Consider the following 20,407-nt stretch of genomic DNA (forward strand, 5'->3'; position numbering starts at 1 on the left):
AAGTCACTAAATATCATGTGCCTTTGACTGAGAATTATTTCCCAGTGACAAGATATCATTTCACACTTTGTTTCTCACCATGTCTTCAAGCATATTTCTGTTAATATAATGCTGTCAATTACTAACAACTTTTAATGTGATCTTTGTCATTCGAATCTGGCAGACGGCCACAAGTTCGTACTGTGGCTAGAACCGTTGGGACTATGACGTACACTATCTGTCTGGTGTACTCGCTGTGGGTCTTGTGGGGAGACACATATACATTCACTAGAAAATAGACACGTGCTCGCACATACACCATACTCTCAAAAGTACCTTGAATTCAACGGACATACAGGATGTTGCACTGAAAATCACATAAATTTCCACATTATATCAGTTTATTAGAATGCAAATTGATGATGTGTTGTTTTATACATCTTAGCTACTGATTTAAACAAACACTGCTGGATAAATTATGTTTAAATTATGGTTTATTTTTATTATGTATTTATTTTTTAATGATTTAAAGTGTAAAAGGAATGGCAGTTTCTTTCAGTTTCTTTGCTTTTGAATACATTTGTGCAGTGCAGACAGGGTCAAACAACCACAAAGCATAAACACACCTTAAATATGTCTGCTTGCTCTACTCACGACAGGAAGTGGCACACAAGCCAGAGTATGTTCTTTCCAGTGTGTGCAGGTACATGTGACTGAGGCTGGCTTGTCAATCACGGATACATCTGAGGTTAAACATATCACTTAAAAAAATAACATTTTAAATTGAAATAAATAGAATGCACGCTGTGACGTATCAAATCTAAAATATTATTTTAATATTTTGGTCTTAAAACCCTTTTTTGTCTATAAGACTCCCCCTAGTGACGAACATGCACATTTTTCCAAGCATTAAACATGTTAAAAATGTTAAACATGTTTAAAAAAAAGTTAAAAGTGTAATATATTACTGAGTCGTCTTCCAGTGTTTAGAGTTATCCAAGCACACAGATGATACAGCTAACACTATACACGTGGACTAAAAGCCACAAAAAAGGATTCAGTGCATTTTGTTGTTGTTTTTAAACAAACTTCATTTTCCCCATAGCATTCACTCACAGTTGCAGCTGGATGTACACAGCAGCTCCACAGATGACTGCTCAGGAATGAATGGATGGAGGATAGCAGACCGGGCGGTGTGAATGGTTGCCATGGTTTCAGCATGCAATTATTTGTGTTGGACAAGGAAGTCGCATGTGCTTTCATTTTTGACATATATGATTACATTTGACGACATGTTCGCTCATCAAAACTCAGCGACTGTCGGGAACTTAGACGAAGAAGAAAGAAGAGCACCTGGAAGAACATTCCACATGTTCTTATTTAGTCGAAAGGATCTATGATTTTTCTATGGAAAGCACGAAGGATGAAATCATCTGGAAGTCGCATGGAGTGGCTTGCAGCGCACCTGCTATTTACCTGTCTACTGCACCCACTGTAAGTGGCAGTAATATGAAATATAAACCGTTAAATAAAGAAGAAAATAATCACAATTTAATATGTAAATACAAGAATACATAAAAACCAATCACATTTCAGTATGCAAATTAGCCTGACATCATCGCTTACCTGCCAAGCGTTCTGGAAGTGTGAGAGACCTTGAGGTCAATCCATGTTTTAATGGGGTCTTCATAGAGTATTATGAAAAGAAATATGAGCGTTTCAGTAGTGGGTCTTGTCATGTGAATTTGGTTTATGTATCATTGTAGTCTACCTGGCGGGTCCAGAGCAAGTCTAGGACACATCTCACACCACCACCTGAAGGTGAGTGAATGTCTTCGATACACTTTTCATAGTTTCATTCCAGACTTGGAGGGATGTTTTATCTTGACAACTTGTTTCATCCCAGGTACCTCTTGGTCAGCAGAGTGTGATAAGGTAAGGAGTTTATTCTTATGCAAATGACCAGTTATATGAGACCCAACAGAACAGAACCTTTTTATATATATTACCATAGTCCAATCGCATGTCATCAATTGGGGTTTTGCAAATATCTTGTTTTAAGCTTTGAACCTTCACTACTTTGTCTTTTCCAACAAAAGGTTTCAAATATTAATACATATATATATATATTTTATCTCTGCAAGTGAAATGTTTTAATAGAAGTATTACATATAACTAGACAATGTGTCAACATAGGTAACTTTAGATGACATATCCTTTGTCTATTGACACTCTTGTTTGAATATTCTGTGTTCACAGGACGTCTACATTACTCAGTTAGTACAGCGACTGGAAAGTCTGCACATGTCTGCGGTAGTGAACACACAACAGGTATCAGTGTTTCTTCTGTTTCATATGGAGTTACTTGAGCTGCCACTGTAACTGAGGATTATTTTGTTAATATATATATATATATATATTCTTTAAATTAATTTAGATTATGCATGTACAGTAACTCCAAGATTGAATAAATGGATTTGTCTGAATGTCATTGCATTAGATGACAAAGTATCAAACCAAGTGGCATTTCTTTGAACAAAAATTTATAAAATAAAGGGGAAAAAAAAGAGTTAATTTCAATGTTTTATATTTTGTGATATTCGGTAACATGTATACATTTGTAAGTAATATGTGTGCAAATTGTATATTTCATTGGAAATCATAAAAATTGAAATGCATTTTATTTTGCAGGTATCTTTGGAAAGCATTTCTAATGGCTGTATGGCACAGGAACCAACCACCTGTTGCAGCCAAACAAAATCATCCCAAGTGTAAGTAGATACTGACTTCTTACTGACCCATTAGGCATTGCCAGCCAGATGACAGCCATCAGTGTGACAGGGTCATCTAAGTGTAAAGCATTTTGAAATATCAATTCTAATTACGCTAGCAGTACTATTTGCAGTAGGTGTTCTGTTACCTACCTATATGTTTTTCACTTTGTGTTTAATGTAAAATAAATATATTAGAAATGTAAATGAGGACTTGGCACAGAGACTTGCTGTGTTTGCCAGGAATCTTAACCTTTTGTTGAACTGAATGTAGCTTTGTATCATGCTGCAACACTAGACTTCTCACACTTTGCCAACCTGGAACTGATACTCCATGCCACAATACTTGGATATCTATTGAAGAGGTTAAATGGCATCTAGACAAATATTTCTCTTGTAATTGACATTTTTGTACTAATTTTCTTCAGCTCAAAGCAACATCATACAACCCAGTTAAGGATGCTGTCACATAGATGGCAGAGGCTTGGTCTTCAGCCTCCAATCCTCTGGGACACGCAAGAACACATTTCTCAACATAAACCTGAGGTAGAAACCAGACCAGAACTGGAAATCCACCCCATACAGGTCAGCCGCATTGTTTCTCCAAGGAACGAACAACCAGATGAGATCAAGACAATCAGTAATTCCCTTTGTAGCAGATCCAGTAATGAACGTCTTGAAGGAAATGCAACTGAACCATCCGTATCAGTCGAATCTGAAAACAGTGACCTCTCAGACCAAGAGAAAGACAATAAACCTATATTAAAATGGGAAACAGCTGTAGAATTGGACCTGAGGCCAGACTTATTTGATAGAGATCTAGAACCTACAGTGACTGGAGAAGGAGAGCAAGTGTATCCTGAGGTTCTTCCATTTCCACTTAAAGATCTCGACTTTAGTCAATTCCAATCCACAGCAGATGATTTGGAGAGCCAGCACAACTTGTGTTTAACCGACCCTTGCCTCACCGCTATGGCTGCACGCATGATAAAACTAGAGAAACTTCAGACTGCGACTATACAGAAAGAACAAGGGAAAGCGGTGAGATCTCGTCCAGCAACTGCTTTAGTTCGAAACGCCAACCATCTGAGACGTATGGAAAGCCCTTGTTCTCAGGAACACTTGAGGATTAAAGGCAATAATTCAGTTTTAGAAGATGTAACAAAACTTGCGCTTTCTTCAAGCTCTCATTCAAAGTCTACGCATCATAATCGCCCCTCGCCAAATGCTGGAAAGGTGTGGATTGGATTTCAGCAACCACCGGCTTTACCTAAGAAACCACACTCTGGTGTGGTAAAATTAAAGAAGACTGATGCCCTTGTTCAAGATCTTGTTGTTCACTCGAGCATATCACAAAAATGCAGTAGTCCAAATAGCTCGAAGAGATGCAAACCCTCAAAGAAAGCCATGCCAATGTCTCAGAAGACCTCTTCTGAAAAGACTAGTGTTCCCGCTAAAGCTCTTTGCAGGAAAACATGATCTAATTATTTTTAAGGGTTTTAAGCTTTAAGATTGACAGTGTGTAATTACCTGTGTGCATGTTACTGTATTTAATCTTCCAAATTCAATACAAGTTGAGCTCCATCAACAACATTTGTGGCATGCTGTCAGTTACCACAGAAAAATAACTTTAGTTTTGGGAAAAAAACATCTTACAAAGTAACCCAAAACATTTCTTCAGTAGCTCTTTGTTTTTTTGTGGGCTTTGGGCTGCTTTTTATTAATACAGACAAGTGATAAGGAACTTGTGCTAACCACATGCAGCAAAACTAACTGGAATACAGTGGAATACTGGAATACACTTCTACATAAAAACGAACTGAAACCAGAATATAAGTAATTGTAAAATTCACCATTTATTAATATTCTTGTGCAGTATTGGCTGTATAATCTGATACAAAATGAACATATTGTTATGCTGTGTACAGATGTCGGTAATTTCCCCCTTGAGTGGATAAGAAGATGAGCTCTTGAAAGGCACTTCAATAATAGAGTAGGACAGCAGCTGGCCATCAGGATCTCTCTCACACTTGGAATCACACGTGGCCATGACAGTAGGGAAAATTTTAACACTTACCCTGAAAATAGAATTGAAAATGGTTAGTTGTGGTTCAAGAACGGTTACTTTTGTGGGCGACATGCAAACATGTATTTCTTAAAAAAGAAAAGCATTACCTTTTGGTTGATAAATCTGGAATGTGTAATACCAGATTGTAACAATTTTTATGTATGTTGAGTAAATTTATTTTATTTTATGAACCTGCATTGTCACTATATAGAGTGTTTGAAGTATAAGTATGAATTGCTTATAAATTGCAAATTTAGGTGGTATTTATTGGGTTTAGGCAAAAATTGGGTTATACTGTATAAATACATTTGGATTTGACTAAATTATATATATAAAAAAAAAAACAACAACAAAAAACCCCAGAAATCAGTAACTGTCACATTTTATCATAGGCTAAATGAGGAACTACTTATTCAACCACATACTGTATTGTCAGCTTAAAATCAACAGCTTAATTCTCGTAAGTACTCGCTCTAAAACAGAAACCTTTTTTCAGATGAGATTTCCTTTAAGAGTCTTCTTTAACAGACAGCACCTATAATACAAAGAATAAATATACCAGTATCTTGGTACATTACAGAAAGTACACATTCTTGAAATATCCTGGGTAAATACACACTCATCAGCCGACACACAAGGTGACTAAATCAGTCCATTTTTTTAGGTCTTGAATATAAAACGGTCCAAGAATGAATCTCTGAGGTTCACACCAATGGATAAAGTCAATGCAAGGTCCTCACAAAGCTGAATATAGATAGGTTATTCTGTGATCAGACCAATATTAACACTGGTAGATAATAATAATAATAAAAATCATGTATAAAAGTTCATTTATAAAATAAAAGGGTTTTAATACAGGAAAATATACAGCTGCCCTTATATTTAAGAAAAGGACCCCTATCATTAAATTTGGCGTCTGAAAACCCATTGTCTGCTGCCAAATTCATTATCATCTAATATCTACAGCCCTGAAAAGCTGGAATAGAAATTAGACATTGATTAATGCTACACATGAGATGGAAACATTAATCCTATGAGAATTAGCCTCTGAATTGGCTGTTCATTTCTAATCAGAGCTTTGCTTTGTGTTGGATCTAAACATGCCTTTAGGAGTGACCTGGATAAAGGGCCTTGAAGAGGTCTCGTCCTTTTGAAAGCAGAGGCAGGCAGGAGGATGATGGACAGACATGTCTCCATTGGCCAGAGAATATACTCGAACACAAAGAAACAGTGGGAGAAACAGCACAAACAGCAGTTAGTGTTGATGAAACAAAACCCACCATAAGCTTCCTAAGACGCTGAATTATTTTCTTACACTGTTATTATTAACTTGCATGAAATTCTTGAAAGACGGACAACTTGTGGGAAGTCTAAATTCATTTTTTTTTTCCACCACAAAACAGCTTTATTTTTATATTGTTTAATGATAACAAATAATGTGAATTTACAGTCAATTCAGATTATTCCATTATCGTGCAGGACAGGCTTTGCAAAAATAACAGGCAGATAATTCTTCCAGCATACTTTATGACCGTTGTATAGATTTGGAACGTAAGGAATTGAGATATGAATAAAGAAGCAATTACCGCTTGTAACAAGCAGATTCATAGATCAGAGCAGGAAAACCCCTGTATCAAAAGACAACATTGTCACAAACACAAGAACAGTCACAAAAAATACAGCTAAATAGTCTACGCATAGTGAAAAACACACCAGAGGGTTTGTACAGTAGTGCATTGGAAGCCATACATATAACATATTCTCATGCATATTGAAAAACACTCAATAGATTATGCAAAAACTATGACACAAGTGTGACAACTCTGAAAAAGGTGAGGCATGTCTATCAGAGGCAGTACACTGAAGGTGCTTGGTCCATTAAAAATACTTGGATTCACCCTTACCCTCAATGTCAACCGTAACCGGTTCCTTCCATTTTTGAGAAAGTGACAGTCAGTCTTTTCATTCATACCGACTGTTTTGTCTCTGTGAGAAACACCACAACAGAAGCTCTGTTCCAAAATCTAGTGAAGCTGCCTCACTGCCTATTGCATACTAAGGCAGCACCCTCAAAAGTGAACGTTTTGGAATGCTCTATGTAGGTTCATGACTCCAATACTCTATTAAACATAATAAAATAATGAAACATAATAAATATAAAAAGTCATACAAAATTTGAGTCAAATAGTTTTTAATTTGACACTTTGTAATAATAATTTTCAGTATTGCGCAAACGTATAGGGCCAGTAAGTACATTAATTCAGAAAGGTTGCATTAAAGACAAGGACATTTATAATATGTCAAAAGATATATAATATTTCAAATAAATGCTGTTCTTTGGAACTCTCCATTCATCAACGAATCCTAAAAAAAGGTATCATTCTTTCCATAAAAAATTGTTTTTTAACACTGAAAATAATAAATGTTTCTTAAGGACTGAATCAGCATATTAGAATGATTTCTGAAGAATCACATGACAGCAAAGACTGGAGTAATGGCTGCTGAAAATTCAGCTGTGCCATCACAGGAATAAATTACATTTAAAAAAATATTAAAATAGAAAATAGTTATTTTAAGTTGTAATAATAATTCATCATACTACTTTTTTAACAAATAAATAAAATTAAAGACCCCAAACATTTGAACAGTGATATAAAATAATGTAATGTAATATAATATATCTATGATGCCTCACTAGGTTTTGGTACAGAGCAAAAGGGTGACAAAGGGTTTCAATGCATGTCCATTTCTCCAAATTTCATTCTGTAAACATGCAGGAGAAGCCTAAAGGGCTTTATGATGACACTTTATTTTTTGGATAGAAAAGAACGCAAAATGTTGATGCCGTTTGCTTTGGAAGGATTAGCTTACCTTCAGTGTACCGATAGAGGTGTACAACCTGCCTTTACAGAGGAGGCTTTCCCTGCAGACCAGGTCAAGCAGGAGATTCAGCAGAAACACACCTAGGGCAAGGGGCATGCCGTGGGCCTGCACGCCAGGTTGAGTTCTCACTCTCACACCTAAGGGAGGGTGGATATAGACAGCATTTATGCTGGTCTTACTTACGTCACACTCTAAACAGTCCTTGGTGGTTGAGTAATATTTGGTTTACATCAAATTGTAGAATTTTACATAAAATATAAGGTCTGTGAACTTAGCACACAAAAGGATATTTTTACATTCTGAACATTGAGCTTAATATCAAATATATTTGAAATTATTATTAGCAAGAAGCTGTGTATAAAGCATGCAATCTGAACAATATAGATTATCTTGAAAGATTTTCTTTTTTCTGAAAGATTTACAGCTTACAGGTTGTCTTGTAGGTCATCTAACAATAATAAAATAAAGTAAATCTTGATTGTGTCCTGCTCTGAACAATACTACAAATCAGAGACTAAAATAAAATAGCAAGGCAATAAAATATGCAAACGTCTTTTGTTGTCTGAGTCATATCTGTAGATACAAAACCATCATTAATCTCTGAGGTACGCTGCTGTTCATATCCTCTCCTGGATGAAAGGATGCTGTAATGCCTGATTGATGGTGATCCGCTTGGCAGGATCCAGCATCAGAATCTGGTCCAACAGATCTTTGAGCAGAACAACCTTCTTTCGCTGGTCCTCTGGTAGCGCCTGGCGACCCACCATGTCCATCGACAGGTCCTTAGTTGGGTTAATGGTACTCATGACCGTGATCTTTTCCTGCAGAGAAAGAGACATGGGTGTAGAGGAGAAGAATGAGAAAAAAGTGAAAGGTAAAAAAATGGATTTAATTAGTCTAGTAATTTATACAGATATTTTTCAGTTATAAAATTAGGGCTGCACGATTAATTGGAAAAAGTACAGTTGTACTGTACATTTTTTTTATTGTATTATTTTTCTAAAATACAGTATTTTTTATTTTTCAGTGAAATTGCAATAGTGATATTTATTGTTCAATATTTTTATTTAGTGATAACTATAATTATTATTATATAGTGAAGCCAAAAAACAAATGTCCAATTGTGGACACTAAAGGAACAAGCTAACTAACATATAAATAATGTTGATATACAAATCACAATTTTAGGCCAAATTGTGCAGCCCAATAAATATGCACAGCAAACTGGGAGCTTTTAAAAAAACTCAATTTTTTTTAATCAGTAATATTACAATTAGATCATTTTTTCCACACAAATCATGCAGTCCTATTTTAATTTTTTTAAGTGAATGGAATATATAACACTTACCCTCTCAGTGACCTTATCAACCTCGGTATACAAAAAGTTCAAGTTTTGGTCAAAGTGCTGGTCCTTGAACAGACCCTTCCTGATCATCTATAAATATCAAAAAATATTTAATTATTTTTTTATTTCTATTTTATTTTGTTTTAATTCCTATTATCTGATGAATTCTTACTTTATTAGGCAGTTTTCCTTTCAGGTCCATGGCAAGTTTTAGCATGTGGTTATTTGTTTTCCCAGGGAAAAGGATTTTTCCCGTGTATAGTTCATAGAGAGTGCAGCCCACAGACCACATATCGATTCCGTAATCATACGACTTTCCAATGACTGCAAAAAGAGGAAGAAAAACTCTTACCCAATTTCAGATGAATTTATTTGGATTTTTATATGGATTTTTTTTCAGATGGTTTAATTTGATTTGTTAAGTTTTTGCTTACTGATCTCGGGTGCCCTGTAGAAGCGGCTGACCAGATATGGTGTTATGTCGTTGTCAGCCACATGTGACGCAGAGCCAAAGTCGCACAACTTGAGGATGGTCTTGGATTCGTTCACCTTTAGAGTATTAAATACATTTATATAATAAGACAGCTAGAAGTCAGTGTCCAATATTTATGGCACAAGAATTGTGTCTTACTAAAATGTTGTCGGGTTTGATGTCAGCATGCAGGATGTTGCAGCGCTTGAGGAGTTTGAGGGCCAGGAAAAGCTGCTGGCTGTACGAACGCACAGCCTTGATGTGTAGCCCAACATCCTTGCCATATTTCCTCAATACCTCCCGCAGGTTCATGCTGAAGCCAGAAAAAAAGTTGCTTTAAAGGATTAGTTCACTTCCAGAATAAACATTTCCTGATAATTTACTCATCCCCATGTCATCCAAGATGTTCATATCTTTCTTTCTTCAGTTGAAAAGAACTTAAGGTTTTTGAGGAAAACAGAGGATCGTGTAGAACCCTTTGAAGCTGCACTGAAACGGCAATTTGGACCTTCAACCCATTGGCTCTCAGTGAAGTCCACTATATGGAGAAAATTCCGGGAATGCTTTCCTCAAAAACCTTAATTTTTTTCTGACTGAAGAAAGAAAGACATGAACATCTAGGATGACATGAGGGTGAGTAAATTATCAGGAAATTTTTATTCTGGAAATGAACTAATCCTTTAAGAGAAGAACTCAAGCTGCACTGATGCATGTGAATCTGTTGACTGTAATGTACCTGAGTGGTTCGAACACCAGACACAGATGCTGCTTGTGATAAAAGTGTCTAAAGAGCCGCAAACAGTGGAACTTATCATCTGCATCGGCGTCATTCAGTTTCTTCAGAAACTCCAGCTCTTTGAGTCCTGTTTTTTGCCTGTGAGAGAAAACATGTGGCTGTCGGTTACATAAAGACCACATCTACACCTACTCTAAATCTCAGTTCCTATCCAAATAAATCCCTATGACACAATTTATTTGAGAACATTAAAACTGTGGACGTAACCAACACCACACATTGTGGTTTGATCAGAAGTCCAACTGTACCAGACAGAAGTGTTTAAAGGCTAACGATACAGCTTTTAAGGGAAGTGTCTTACATCATCTCATTGTTGCGTATTATTTTCACCGCCACTTCTTGATTGGCTCGGGCCAAGTCTCTGGCTCGGATCACATTACTGAAGACACCATGTCCAGTGTAGCCGTACACCCCGTACCGTTTGTCCAACACCTCGCCAATGTTCACACCTGAATACATTAAAAGAACAATCACATTTTTGATGTCCTCTTTAACATGAAACCTAAGATATTTTTCAATCTTATAAACAAGTTTTGGATACTATAGGTTTAAATACAGCATTTGCTTCAAGACAACAGACTTACGGTAATAGCCTTCTGCATCTGTCCAGTTATCTCTGAGACTTGGGTTCTCCTTGAAGTCCTTGCCAATGCCTGCGGCCCGTAACCTGGCACTCTGCGGAGAGAGATTAGATGTGGATTTGTCACTGTCAACATGATTGAATTCAGAGAGTTGATTAAAACGTTCATTCACGAATGAGTGACTGACACCATAAGAGACCATTTCAACATCTGAGGGGCCTCGAGATCCAGTGAGCACCAGAGTCAGATTACCCACTTGGGAAAAAAAGCTTTGAACAAAGTTTCCAGTACAGAAACAACAGCTTGCACAGGACTATGCAACTCTACCTGTAGAGATCCCCTTACATAGACAAATTCAATCAAATTCTGGGGCTTGCAAAGCCATTGACCTATGCAATGGAGAGCAGGAACTTGGCTACTCACGTCAAAGTAAGCAGCGAACATGTCATCTGACTCTGTGAACATATCTGGCGCTGCTGGCTTTTTCAGATTAGCACCTAAAGAAAAAGAACAATGATGCAATGAAAGGAACGTAGACTTGCTGATAACGTATCAGACCACCTTGCATTACATCAGAGTAAATGTTTCATGCCTCAAATTTCAATGACTCTCCTTTTTGTCTTCCTAAACATCTGATATGAAAGCCATTTTAGACTTTATACTGACACCTGTTGGCATGGATGTAGCATCAAGCAAATGTTATTAGTTACTAATGCTGTCTCAGAAATATATTTGTAGGTGTATTTATTATATGATATGAACTAATAAAAATTTTTACATTTTTAAATAGATTATTGGGCAGAAAAAACATTTCGCAATTTTATGATCACTCCGTATGAATTGATGAGTAGTCGTGAGCACTCACTGGTCATGCGATCTCAACATGGGCAGTGACCACCTTTTGTACGATATAATAGTTTAATCTGTTTTTCTCATGTATGTGTACATCATTTTAAACATGATTTTCAAACCTAATCTAAACAACTTTTTTAAAGTGGAAAGTGCACTTTTAATTAAAAGATATTTTGCAGATGACATACCATCTTTTTCTTGAGAGATAAGACTATGCTTGGCTTTCACATTATCCTCAAACGTGTCCAGGTTCTCTTGCTCGTAGGCTTTGACATCAGCAGCCACACGCTCGAGGATGTCATCGGGAGATGGCGATCGGCTGTGAGTGCTACTCTGAGGACTGCCATGCTCTGAGAGTCCTGACATGTTACTGTCTTCATTTACTGGCTTATACTTCTGTACAGGACACAATACAAACACAATCACATTACATACTCTACCGTTCAAAAGTCTGGGGGTTGGTAACATGTAACAAAACAGTTATGCTGCTTAATTTTTTTTTGTTGTTGTTGAAACTGTTGTTCATTTTTAATTATGATTATTTGATTAATGGAATGTTTAAAAGAAAAGCATTTATTGCAAATAGAAATCTTTTGTAACATTATAAATGTCACTTTTGATCACTTTAATGCATCCTTGCTGAATAAAAGTATTCATTTCTTATTTATCAACATTCAACATCTTACTTATCCCAAACGTTTGAGCATTAGTGTACGGCTAAAACAAAGTAAAAGCCATTACAAGAGATTAAAATATTCTAACCTGCACGATGGCCAAGCGCTGAAGTCTTCTCTGTTCTATCAAAGCCTCCTCATCCTCTTCATCAACGTCATAATCCTCCAGCCTAGACACAGATTAGTATTCAAAATGAAGCCCAAATTTGATCAGCAACATAAAAGCAAAACATCATTTTCATTAATACTCACACTTCATCATCCGAGTCCTCCTGCTCAGGCTTCATTCCTTCAGACAGACTGCCCTTAAACATGTCCTCTCTTTCCCTGCTCCTTCTCTTCCGCCTTTCCTGTGATCCCCAACGTAGCTGCTGTCTGCGCTCTGTCCTGTCACGCTCCCTAGATCTACGCAATATTAATTCCTTTTTAATTCTACTGAGAGATGTTATAAAAAGTAAATTAGCATTCAGATGTAAATGTGATGCTCCTTGTAATTAAAATTCCATTAAAGCCCCTAGCTTAAGGACAGCAACCAAATCGGTTTACCTTTATTTCTTCAGAGGATGTGTAAAATAGCTACAAATTTATGAATTATTTATTTGTGCATTTACTTTTGTCATTGAAGCTTATTGGATAGTTGTATCATCTAAATGGGGAGTTGTTGAACAGTTTTGAATGCTACCGCACACCACAGTCACCTGTGTCTGAGAGGAGACCTGCCGGTTCGTCTCCTGGGAGAACGGGACCTTCGTCTGACGGGTGAGTGATTTAACCTTCGTCTGGAGTTCAGAGAGGGACTTTCCTCGCTACGGCCCCCTGCCACATCACGAGATCGCACCCTGTCAGTATAAGAAAACAATATGAAAGTGAGTTTAAAAGAAATTTAATTTTGGATAACAACAAGGAATGTTCATAAGAACACTATTAGTAATAATCTATCTATCAAAGATTTAAACAAACAGAGCTAGAACCTGTCGTTGGAGAGTCTCTGTCGATCTTCTTCTCTCCGTCTCCTCTCAACAGACCGAGATCGGCCTCTCCTGGGAGGGGATCTGTTGTGACATGAAGATCTGTCCTGTCTGGATTCCCGGTCTGTGCTCTGGGCAACAGAGATGTGTTCAGGTGAGCGGTCGCCCCTGGGCCGCACAGTCAGACTGTGCTGTTCTGGAGGTTGTTTTCTGCTAGGAGATCGATTCTCTTTTCCAGATGAGGCTTCTTTTGAGGGTACTTTCACTGTTTTCTTGTCTCTCTCCCTGTCAGCTTCTGGCAAGTTTGTGTTTCTTTCTTTAGATCTAGACCTGCTCATTCTTTCTGAGGATCTGTGGTCTTCAATTTGCTCTTCAGGCCGTGTAGTTGATTTTTTGTTGCTTGATGGCAAGTCCTTGGACTTCACAGGAGATTTAGACCCCTGACCACCATCTTTGGATCTCTCAATGCTCCGGGATCGTCTCCGCTCCCTTGCTTGGATGGGACCACTAGGTTTCTCACTGACGTTAACTTCTAACCCAGTCTTACTAACTCTTTTTTCTGATTTATGGGCCCGGAATGCCATCTCGTCAGACATACTTCTGTCTTCCAGCCAGGGATACATTTTTTCATCATCTATGTAATCCTGTCGAGATCTTCCAGCATGTCCCCGAGCATCAAAATCTTGTCTCTGTTGCTCACCATTTTGCACAGTTTGCTGGATCTCGCCATCCTCTTCTGAATCTGAGTTATAACCCTGTAATATCAATCCCATACCTGATTGCACAGCCCCTTCCATCAGCTCATTATCAAGCTCTGCTTGAATCATGGCCCTTTGTTTCTCCAGATCCTCCAGAGCAGCAAGGTCATCAAGTCTGGATCGCTTTGGAGAGATGACTGCACCTTCACAGCCAGCAGAACAGTCTCTATTATCCTGTAATGTGTCTCTGTGTTTCCGCTTATGTTTGTGTTTGTACTTGTGCTTGTGGTCCTTCTCATCTGGTGAGGGATATTTATGTTTTCTGTGCTTGCTCCGATGTTTGTGTTTTCTTTTCTTGTGTCTTTCCACCCTGGCAATGTCCATGTTATCTGCTTTTCTAGCTCCACCTTCACCAGGCCCATATTCATTTTCTTCCACACTGTCGGAGCTCTCCACATCATCCCTGGAAAACAGTAAACAGTACAATAATATTAACATACTTATTATAGTCTGGTTTTGATAAATGACCACAATTACAATTACAAGGTATTCAGGACGTATGTTCCATTGTCGATGGTTTAAAGTATATACAAAAACATACTGCTGGTTTATGTTGACCACAGAAACAGAGAAGTGTGTTAACTGATATCGTCAGAAAACTACACGTCAAACAAGTTGTACGGAAACGTTTTCATTTCCAATACATGTAACCAATATTTATATATCTAAATACCAAAACTATGCTATATAAAGTCAGTAAAGGTGTTACTTACACATAATCCTTCGCCATTGTTTTGGCTAACACGTCCATGTTCGCCATCTTGCTTGTTCCTGCTGCTGAGTCGTTTGGCAAAGAGAGTCGATTCACAATTCAGTCTGGCTATGCTACCAGTACTAACTTAAAAATAAGCAATCAAATTGTCCTCCAAATATCAACTTAAAATGTTCGTAACGTTCCCGTCTCAGTATACATTATTGTACAGTGGCTAAAGGAAAAGGAAGTTCGGACCAAATTGACTGAATCACTGAATCGATGAATCAATCGTTTGGAGCGTTAATAAACCACGCATGCGCAGTGTCTACGCAGAAGAGGAACGAACATGAAGGCAGGGATCTTAAAAATGTCTTGCTTACGAACAGTTTTCATAAATTTATTGTTCACTTTCTTTGCCTAGACACTCAGTTTAAACCAGTTAAAATGGTGTTTGTACATGAGAGTAGTGTTTAGGTTTGTCAGTATAGAGAATAATATAACAAATGGCACATTTTACGCTGTATCTATGTATGGTAATTACGCAGTGGTCCCTAAATCGCATGTTTGCTTCCACAACACAAGCTAGTAATTTAAAGATACAACGCTGTTTGATTCAGGTACGCACATAATTTACACATCATTGACACACACACATAAATAGTTAAACTGTGAACGATTTAACTGTTAATTAGCAAATATAGCATATGCTTTCTGAATTATTGGATGACTTTTGTGTTTATTGTAGCAGATGCTAGTAGGTAGCTTAACTAGTAACGTTAGTGTATATGTTGTGAATGAGCACATACTACGTCTGACGTTATCATTGTGCTTCAGAGTGTTGTGCAATAACAGGCTGTACAATAAACCTACTTAATTAGCTATCAATATATCTAATGCCCAATAGCCTTGTTGAAGTGTAAAACACTGAATGTTTCATACTGCACTCCAGATCATTTACAAGACTGCCTAATGCTTCTGCCTAATGTTTGTAATATCTAACTGATATTTTCCTCCTTCTCCACTGTTTCCCAGAATGGGTGGATTTAAAGATACATACCAAGATGTTCAGCCAGTAACCCTTCGACTTGCAGAAGAAAATGTCACTTCCAGTCTTTACTGCAGCTCAGCCGAGGGCATTGAAGCTCATTTGTCCACTTTAGTGGAAGCTTTCTTAGTTGAAGTGTACCGATGTAGAGTCTGTCAGTTTATCAGCAGTCAAAAAGCCAAGATTAGCCATCATGTCTTAGAGAGACATGATCCAGTGTCTCCATGTCCCCATCTGCCATGTCTGGAGAAAGAGGATGAAGAGAGTTTGGGTGTAGGAATGAGGGTTGATGATGAAGAGGAGGTTGACCACAACAGCTCTCCATATGACCTAGAGAGTGATCTCCATTCTGGCTCAAAAAGCAGTGATGATCAGATGGACATGGAGCGCATGTCTTTCCTCCTCCCGATGTATGGCATGTTTCAAAACATCAGCCCACGGTCATGTGACATTGGCCTGGGCTCCAACTCTGATGGGAACTTGCATGTGGCACAAACTTGTGAGGTGACTAAAGATTTGTGCAGTGTTAAAGGGATAGTCCACCCTCACCTTCATGTTGTTCCAAATCTGCATGACTTTCTTTTTTCTGTGAAACATAAGATATTTGGAAGAATGTTGGTAACCAAATGGTTTTGGTTCCCATTGAGTTCCATTTTATTTTTAGTCCATGCAATGGAATTCAGTAGGAACCGCTACTGGCTACCGACATTTTTCAAAATATGTTTGTAACGACATGAGGGTGCGTAAATGATGACAGAATTTTCATTTTGAGTGAACAATCTAAGTTGAATATGTGAGAAAATGCAACAGTAAATGTTTTTTTTTTTTTGAAGGTAAGCACGCTCTTTGAGGAGGATAGGCATGATGAGGACAGTGAGGAGGAACCTGTGTTTCAGCTGGAGGATGCTAATACAGATCTGGCCGTTCCTTTGAACAGTGGAATGGACACAGAAATCCAGGATGAAGAGATGGCCCAGTCGGCTCATCTCATGACTCTTGGGTTGTGCAGAATTTCAAGCACTAAGTGTCAACCTCAGTCTGCGACCTCCGCAAAAAGCTTGTCCCATCCAGAAGGTGAACAGGATGCTGGACATGCCAACATGGATGCTGAAATGCAGAAGCCATCTGAGGAGGATGGCGGATTGGCCTGCATCCTTTGTCAGACACTTGTTTCCAGTCGTAGCATGCTAGAGGTGCACCTGAAATGCCACAGTGGAGAGCAAGGATTTAGGTGCCCTCGCTGTGGTTGGGAATCAGAAGACTGGGATGATATGGAGCAGCACTGGAGAGGACATGGTAAAAGAAAAGGCTCAAAGAGGCATAAATGTAGCATTTGCCCCAGGACATTTAGGAGAGCTGACTCTCGTGATGCACATGAAGAAAGGCATAATCAGCGGCATCCCTGTCGGTCTGAGTCTGGGGGTCTGGTGCAGTGTTCTCTGTGCCTGGAATGGTGTCTCTCAGGGAAGGAGTGGGAGATACACCAACAATGTCATTTTCAAGGAGGATTTAAGTGTTTACATTGTGATTTCAAAGGTACAGATCATTTTGTCTTATTAAACTGAGTTTACTTTGTTGTAATCAGAAGTTTTGATCCAACCCTGCTCCAACAAACAAACCATCTAGTTTTCAAATAAGCCTGAATGACTTAATTAGCTGGATCAGGTGTGTTTAATTAGGGTTGCATCTAAACTCTGCAGGGCTCCGGCCCTCCAGGAACTGAGTTTGACACCCCTGGTCTAGATATATCCAGCTAAGACTCAAGTTTGTGTTCCACAGCATAGTCACTATAGAAGTGTATAGCAGTGTTGTTGATTTTAATGTGTTTTAAATATTTGTCTAAACTGAAAGTTTATTAGATATTTGTTTTAATTCCAAATTTGATAAGTAGAAATTTTCCTTTACCTCTGTTTTTGCAGTTTCTTATTTCTCTTATTATTTCATATTTCTCTCTTATTTCTCTTTTTCTCTTTTAGAGAAGTCATGGAATAAGACCCTGAAGCATATTCACACTCAACACAAACAGCTTGACACAAGTCAAAAGAAACAGGTTGCTCACAGTAGGTAAGTATCAAATGTTATCATTCAAATACATTTTTTTGTCAACTAATTCAAAATGCCGTAAAGCATTGGTTCTCAACTGGGGGAGGTGGATCTACCTATGGGGGAAAATATAATTTACAGAAACTATGAGTGTGTCCACAGTTCAAAAGTATTCAATTATTGTTGGAGTCCAATATGGTGAAACGGTTGACTCTGTTACTCTGCTTAACAGCCACTGTTGAATGATGACTTCTTTGTCTATACTCAGAGAAAACCAGCAACTTAACACATCCACCAGGTACCCAGAATGCTTGAGAAAGATGAAGCCTGAGTCGTGGTCCCAGGTTAGGAAGAACAGGGTGAAAAACAGGGTTGTGGCAAGGAAAAAAAGCAATGAAAGAGGAAAGGACAGAGTGGGACACGTGAAGTGTGACGCATCTGTTGGACTCACTGTTTCTAGACGGAAAGAGTTCTGCTGCAACCTCTGTGACAAGTATGAGAATAATTTCATTCCACATTAGACAGTAATTATCTTAACCAAAAGACTGCTAATGATGTTTAGCATCTTAAGGTGGCTGTATTTTATAGTACGTACAGTTCAAAAGTTTGTGGTCTTTAAATTTTTAAAATGTTTTTGAAAGATGTCTCTTATGCTCATGAAAGCTTTGATTAAAAAAAAAATGCAGTAAAAACAGTAATACTGTGAAATTTTACAATTTAAAATGACTGTTTTCTGTTTTAATGTATTTTAAAATGTAATTTGTTCCTTTGATGCAAAACTGAAATTCCAGCATCCATTACTTCAGAAATCATTCTAATATGCTGATTCAGTGCTTAAGAAACATTTCTTATTATTATCAAAGCTGAAAACAGTTGTGCTTAATATTTTTGTGGAAACCATGATATATATTTTTTTAGGGTTCTTTAAAGAGAGGAAAATTCAAAAGAACAACATTTATTTGAAATGGAAATTATTTGTAACATTGTAAATGTCATTAATGTCGCTTGAAATCAATTTAACATGTCCTTGCTGAATAAAAGTATTAATTTCTTTACAAAAAAATCTTACTAACCCCAAACATTTGAACTGTAGTGTATAATATTTTTATAGTGGAAATGCACTGAAGTGTTTCACATAGTATCTGAAAATAAATTAAATATTTCCTTGATATGCCGTGTAACTTTCTTTTTCCTTTGAGATAACGTTTGACTGTATAATTGTATAATTTCTTTATCTCTGTTCAGGAAGTTTTCTACCAAGATGACAATGCGGCGTCACATGGGCATTCATGAAGGAGATAAACCATTTAAATGTCCACACTGCCATTATTGCGCTCGTCTCAAAGCCTCACTCATACAGCACCTCCGTGTCCACACAGGTGCAGTTACAAACACATTATACATATCTTCTTTTAATATGTAACATTCTTTTTTATGTATGCATATTTGGTGCAATGGCAGTAGATCATTGTTTTGGAATGGAGCCACCGCCTTTATTAGCCTTGGTCACTAAACAGAAATTATGATCAGAGCCGAGCCAATAAATTACTTTCCCATGGTACTTTAATTAGAAATGTTGCAAATATATGGAGAAAGACTGCTCATGGTGACGTGCAGAGATTTAGAGCTTTGTGGAAGTCCTTTCAAAAGACTGGTTCTCATGGAACAGTTTCCATGACACTGCTCTGCCTGAGAGTGAGAATTCCAGTGATGTGTTTTTCTTCTTGCTTTAGGTGAGAAGCCATACAAGTGTTCGCAGTGCTCCTATGCTTCTATTGACAGAAGCTCTCTGCGCCGACACTTAAGGACACACACACAAGAAAAGCCTTACCGCTGCCAGTACTGTCCTTACAGCAGGTACATGCATTCATCTGTCATAAAGTTGACAGGCTACACTTGTTTCATACTGCATCTGTAACTAAGAATGAGGCTCTGCATTTCACTTCAGCATCCAGAAGAAGAGTTTAGACCTTCATTCACGGCGCCATCACACTGGAGAGTCATTCCCTTGTCACTTGTGCCAGTATTCCACACCAGACCGCCAGCTGCTGGTGCGACACAAGAAGAAACATCACAGTGCCGAACAAACTGCAGCACTGGGGCAGAGGAACACTTCTGGTTCCCAAACCGCACCTTCTCAAAGAGCACGGACTTCCAAATGATATACATGATTTCTAATAAAGTTAAATTTTACAATGACAAATCAAAGTATTGTTTTGTTAATTATGCACACATCTTGTAATAATTCAGTAAATTCCATGTGCCATTGCTAGTGAAATGTTATGTCATGGTTTTAAATAAGAGTAGATCACCTCAGCATTGACACATTAACCCAAGTCATGGTTTAATAAGTTCAGTGGAATGTAGGTGAATGTTATTTGCTCTATTTCAGCGGGTGGTTAATTATAGCTTTAAAATAGAAAGCGATTAAAGGATTGACCCATGATGCAGCAAGCGTAATACTGAGTTTAAAACGAC

The 20,407-nt window shown here is 37.8% G+C and overlaps 3 protein-coding genes across 7 annotated transcripts; 2 read left to right on the plus strand and 1 right to left on the minus strand.

Moving 5' to 3' along the window:
• Positions 1 to 1,096: 1,096 nt before the first annotated feature.
• Positions 1,097 to 4,447, plus strand: LOC131523319 (uncharacterized). 2 transcript variants are annotated; one of them, XM_058749630.1, is made up of 6 exons: positions 1,097 to 1,473; positions 1,746 to 1,800; positions 1,886 to 1,914; positions 2,239 to 2,310; positions 2,671 to 2,750; positions 3,179 to 4,447. In XM_058749630.1, the coding sequence occupies exons 1-6, from the start codon at positions 1,387 to 1,389 to the stop codon at positions 4,227 to 4,229; spliced, it is 1,374 nt and encodes a 457-aa protein (XP_058605613.1). In that variant the 5' UTR covers positions 1,097 to 1,386; the 3' UTR covers positions 4,230 to 4,447. The 2 variants fall into 2 exon arrangements, with proteins under 2 accessions (XP_058605613.1, XP_058605623.1); XM_058749640.1 differs by lacking the exon at positions 1,886 to 1,914 and having other exon boundaries at positions 1,409 to 1,473.
• Positions 4,448 to 4,583: 136 nt separating this feature from the next.
• On the minus strand, positions 4,584 to 15,083 carry prpf4ba (pre-mRNA processing factor 4Ba). Of its 4 annotated transcripts, XR_009266750.1 has the most exons (17): positions 14,861 to 15,083; positions 13,393 to 14,550; positions 13,120 to 13,260; positions 12,674 to 12,826; positions 12,510 to 12,591; positions 11,936 to 12,143; positions 11,319 to 11,392; positions 10,899 to 10,989; positions 10,616 to 10,763; positions 10,255 to 10,392; positions 9,678 to 9,831; positions 9,481 to 9,595; positions 9,219 to 9,370; positions 9,050 to 9,136; positions 5,936 to 8,522; positions 5,305 to 5,353; positions 4,584 to 4,828 (listed from the first exon to the last, which is right to left on the minus strand). XR_009266750.1 is itself a non-coding variant. In XM_058749595.1 (15 exons), the coding sequence occupies exons 1-15, from the start codon at positions 14,905 to 14,907 to the stop codon at positions 8,319 to 8,321; spliced, it is 2,952 nt and encodes a 983-aa protein (XP_058605578.1). In that variant the 5' UTR covers positions 14,908 to 15,083; the 3' UTR covers positions 4,584 to 8,318. The 4 variants fall into 4 exon arrangements, 1 of the variants encoding a protein (XP_058605578.1); XR_009266748.1 differs by having other exon boundaries at positions 4,584 to 5,353; XR_009266747.1 differs by having other exon boundaries at positions 5,305 to 8,522.
• A 109-nt stretch (positions 15,084 to 15,192) lies between these two features.
• si:dkey-154p10.3 (zinc finger protein 600) lies at positions 15,193 to 20,149 on the plus strand. The gene is made up of 8 exons (XM_058749617.1): positions 15,193 to 15,458; positions 15,874 to 16,390; positions 16,720 to 17,422; positions 17,863 to 17,950; positions 18,198 to 18,422; positions 19,175 to 19,308; positions 19,663 to 19,786; positions 19,878 to 20,149. The coding sequence occupies exons 2-8, from the start codon at positions 15,875 to 15,877 to the stop codon at positions 20,089 to 20,091; spliced, it is 2,004 nt and encodes a 667-aa protein (XP_058605600.1). The 5' UTR covers positions 15,193 to 15,458; position 15,874; the 3' UTR covers positions 20,092 to 20,149.
• The last annotated feature ends 258 nt before the right edge of the window (positions 20,150 to 20,407 follow it).

Source organism: Onychostoma macrolepis, chromosome 02, assembly GCF_012432095.1.
Source record: "Onychostoma macrolepis isolate SWU-2019 chromosome 02, ASM1243209v1, whole genome shotgun sequence".
Taxonomy (NCBI): domain Eukaryota; kingdom Metazoa; phylum Chordata; class Actinopteri; order Cypriniformes; family Cyprinidae; genus Onychostoma; species Onychostoma macrolepis.

Bases quoted from the DNA above. Each gene is read 5' to 3' on its own strand.
- LOC131523319 (XM_058749630.1), top strand. From the start codon at position 1,387: ATGGAAAGCACGAAGGATGAAATCATCTGGAAGTCGCATGGAGTGGCT. The intron at 1,915-2,238 runs GTAAGGAGTTTA...CTGTGTTCACAG, and splicing joins GGTCAGCAGAGTGTGATAAG to GACGTCTACATTACTCAGTT. The intron at 2,751-3,178 runs GTAAGTAGATAC...AATTTTCTTCAG, and splicing joins CAAACAAAATCATCCCAAGT to CTCAAAGCAACATCATACAA.
- prpf4ba (XM_058749595.1), bottom strand. From the start codon at position 14,907: ATGGCGAACATGGACGTGTTAGCCAAAACAATGGCGAAGGATTATGT. The intron at 10,764-10,898 runs GTAAGTCTGTTG...TAATGTATTCAG, and splicing joins AGATGCAGAAGGCTATTACC to GTGTGAACATTGGCGAGGTG. The intron at 9,596-9,677 runs GTAAGACACAAT...AATACTCTAAAG, and splicing joins TCAAACCCGACAACATTTTA to GTGAACGAATCCAAGACCAT.
- si:dkey-154p10.3 (XM_058749617.1), top strand. From the start codon at position 15,875: ATGGGTGGATTTAAAGATACATACCAAGATGTTCAGCCAGTAACCCTT. The intron at 17,423-17,862 runs GTACAGATCATT...TTTCTCTTTTAG, and splicing joins TTTACATTGTGATTTCAAAG to AGAAGTCATGGAATAAGACC. The intron at 19,787-19,877 runs GTACATGCATTC...ATTTCACTTCAG, and splicing joins CAGTACTGTCCTTACAGCAG to CATCCAGAAGAAGAGTTTAG.